Source organism: Lycium barbarum, chromosome 3, assembly GCF_019175385.1.
Source record: "Lycium barbarum isolate Lr01 chromosome 3, ASM1917538v2, whole genome shotgun sequence".
Taxonomy (NCBI): Eukaryota; Viridiplantae; Streptophyta; class Magnoliopsida; order Solanales; family Solanaceae; genus Lycium; species Lycium barbarum.
The window spans coordinates 57,366,429-57,369,794 of NC_083339.1; the positions used below are offsets into that span (position 1 = coordinate 57,366,429).

Consider the following 3,366-nt stretch of genomic DNA (forward strand, 5'->3'; position numbering starts at 1 on the left):
TTAACAATTCCATCTACCATGTATAGACAATTGGGTCAAATATGGAGTGTGTGGATTCATTAGGCATATCAAAAGTCTCCCAAATATAATCAAACTTCCTGAAAGTTTGTGGTAAGCGTACCACGAAATCCATAGTGACTCGCGCTACCACCTCCAACCGTGAACAATCAAACTCTATGCTACAAAACTCGGTCTCTAATACTTGTAGTTGACTTGTTGACCGTTCAAGAACCAAGAAAACAACATCTCCCTTCCATGTTCCTCCATCAAAACAAGTCACACAAGAGCTAATACAGCTTTTTTAGAACTCGAATGTACATATTGGGTATTATTTTGAACTATGAGTCTCTTTAAGGACTCATCCCCTCAAATTAGCAACGTTGGGAATAAACAATAGGTGAATGATAAGTAAATAATCACATATACTATTGTAGATGAGTAATAGAGAAATGGAAATCAAGAACAAACGCAGAGACACTGATTGTATTAGACAAAGACGACCACAACTGCAGTTATGCAGGTGAAAGCATAGGCTAAATTTTAGAAGCCAACATGTTGCTATAATCATTTTTCTGTTGGTGTATCACTTTTGCGGAGGGGAGCTAGCAATTGTGAAGGGATAGATTTTTCAGGGACTTGTAATTGCGACATACCCCTGTAGCATAAAAAGGTGATTTCGAGATTCTTGATATTTTAACTCCATTTGTGGACGAGCTAAGTTTCGGGTTGATGAGATTTTTGACTTGGATTCACATACTTCATCAACGTAAGTCATTCTATACGTGACCTAAGTGATTATACTCGATTACATGCTCAGTTTAACGTCTAAATCACGAACAGAACGACATAAGGGTTGCAAAGCACAAAAAGAAACTAGAACTGTATCATGTGGAAAAAATTCTGAAAATATATACATAGAAATATTTCAGGGGATTGAAGTTGGACAAGGTTGCTAGACCATGAGCAACTTCATCTTTTAGTACAACGTATATGTTACATAAAATTACAGTCACAGCATGCCTTCTCCTCCATCATGCATAGTTGCATACCATTTCATGGTGGGATGCAGCAATGCAAGTAAAAACAATATAATGGTCTTGCAGAACTTTCAACTTTTTTTCCAAGTCAACGGCGATTCTTAAGCAGCCAACCTGTGTCCAATCATTCCTACACGATCTAATCAATTCAATTAGGCAATCTATTTTCTTTATTCAAATCTTTGACAACACGTGAAAATCATTGGTCCCCTTCGTTTCGGAAGCAACTTCTACTTCTACTTTTACATTTCTTTGTTCCTCACTTTGAGGAATCCTCTTTTGCAGAATTAGATAATGCTTGAACTAATGCTTCCCATGATCCAATTCCAGGTACAACGTTCTTGGCGACCATTATGCTTAGCAATTCCATAACCTCAGATAACAAACCCCTTTCGCACAAACAATAAATTAATCCATCAAATGTAACTGACTGAGGAACAAACCCCATGCCAACCATCTCATGTAGCATATTATACGCTTCGTCAACTTCACCATTTCTAATCATGCAGTCAATCATAATCCCATACATATGTGCATTGAGTTGCAAACCCTTTAATTTCATTTGCCCGAAAAATTCTTTAGTAGCAGACGATAACATCTCATTACTCCTACACAGAGCCTCCAGTATTGTGTAATAAGTGTTCGTTTCGGGTTTACAACCCAAATCCTCCATACAACCAATCATTCTTAATGCCTCATCAACTTTATTCTGCTTACACAAACCATTAATATACACATTATAAGTAACAATATCAGGTACCAAACCTGACACAAGCAATTCATCAAACACTTCATCTGCATAATTCCACTCCCCTTCAAGAATCAGTCCATTCAAAACCAAATTATAACATACAATATCAGGCACCATTATTCCACTCATTTTCATCTTATTTAACACCAATAAACCATCAACCCCTTTTTCATTTTTCACATAAAATCTAATCACATTACATAAATCAACCCTTTTTGGAATATATCCTAACTTTCTCATTTCTTTCAAAACACCCCAAATATCAATCCCATCACACACTTTTAGTCCACTCATTGTACATAAAATCAAAGAACAACTATTTCCATCAAGATTAAACCCACTATCCACCATTAAGTTCAACAAATCAACACAAATTTTCACCTTTCCAATCCTACAAAGTTCCTTAATCAAAATCTTGAATGTTGATTCTTCAACCCAAATGTTCATTAACTGACACTTAACCAAAACTAACAGCACAAATCTCAAATCATAATTGTTTTTAAAAATAACCCAAATCAAAACATTTAAAGATTTCACACTTGGGTTACATCTAAAACATGGCATAGTAAAAAACAACTCAAATGCTAAATTGGTCTTGTCAGAAACCCCATAAAACTTAATTAAATAAGTGAATATATATTCAGGTGTGTTAAAGTCTTCAACATTATGAATATGATCAAGAATATGAGGGATTTGATCCCATGTGGTGGGGTTCTTGGTAAGTGTGTTGAGGATAAAAAAGTATGCATTTGGAGTTGGGTTGCATTTATATGAAGAAAAAGAGTCAATAAGAATTGATAAAAGATTAGTCTTAGGGGACATGTTTTTAGTTGATTGTATTAACTTTTGCATGGCTAATTGATGAGGGAAGGTTTCTTGATCTTGATATTTGGTTTTGTAAGGTGAATGTGGCCATTTTCTTTTTTGACGAAGATAATAATTGTTCACATTTGATGAATGTGAAGAAAAGTGTTGGATAAATGTTATGCCTCGTATGGATTGTCTAAACAGTGACATTTTTTTCTTCAACAGACTGAATGTTGACATCAAGTATAGAAGTAATGGAGGAGTACTATGTTATTGTAGAGAGAAAATGATAAAAATGGTCACTTCTGTTTTAGGGTATGTTCAAGATAGTCACTTAAGTATGTAATGAACAGTTTTTGGTCTTAAGTTTGTCAAAAGTTATTCCTTCCGTTTCAATTTGGTTGTCTTATTTTGATTTGACACAAAATTTAAAAAAGTAAAAAAGACCTTTGAATTTTGTGATCTTATATTAAAAATATGTGGAATGTACTAAAATGTTCTTTAATCTTGTGGCCTTAAATATGTCATGTGGAAAATCAAAATTAAGGAGTTGCCAAAAAAGGAAAGAAGTATTCTTTTTTAAACGGACTAAATTGAAACTGAGTGAGTAACATTTTTAGTCTATGTCAAATATTTATTGAACACTATGTGTGATTTGACGGAAACCTAAGTCATGTTTGGAGTTTGTAGCTTTTGTAAATTTTGATTTATTAATAGAATTGGTGCAACTTTTTGAAGTGTAATTTCTGCTATTTTTAATATTTTAGGATT

At 33.9% G+C, this 3,366-nt stretch overlaps 1 protein-coding gene across 1 annotated transcript; it reads right to left on the reverse strand.

The window, feature by feature from the left end:
• Nucleotides 1-845: 845 nt before the first annotated feature.
• On the reverse strand, nucleotides 846-2,885 carry LOC132631282 (pentatricopeptide repeat-containing protein At2g38420, mitochondrial). The gene has a single exon (XM_060346876.1). The coding sequence runs from the start codon at nucleotides 2,833-2,835 to the stop codon at nucleotides 1,297-1,299; it is 1,539 nt and encodes a 512-aa protein (XP_060202859.1). The 5' UTR covers nucleotides 2,836-2,885; the 3' UTR covers nucleotides 846-1,296.
• Between the last annotated feature and the right edge of the window lie 481 nt (nucleotides 2,886-3,366).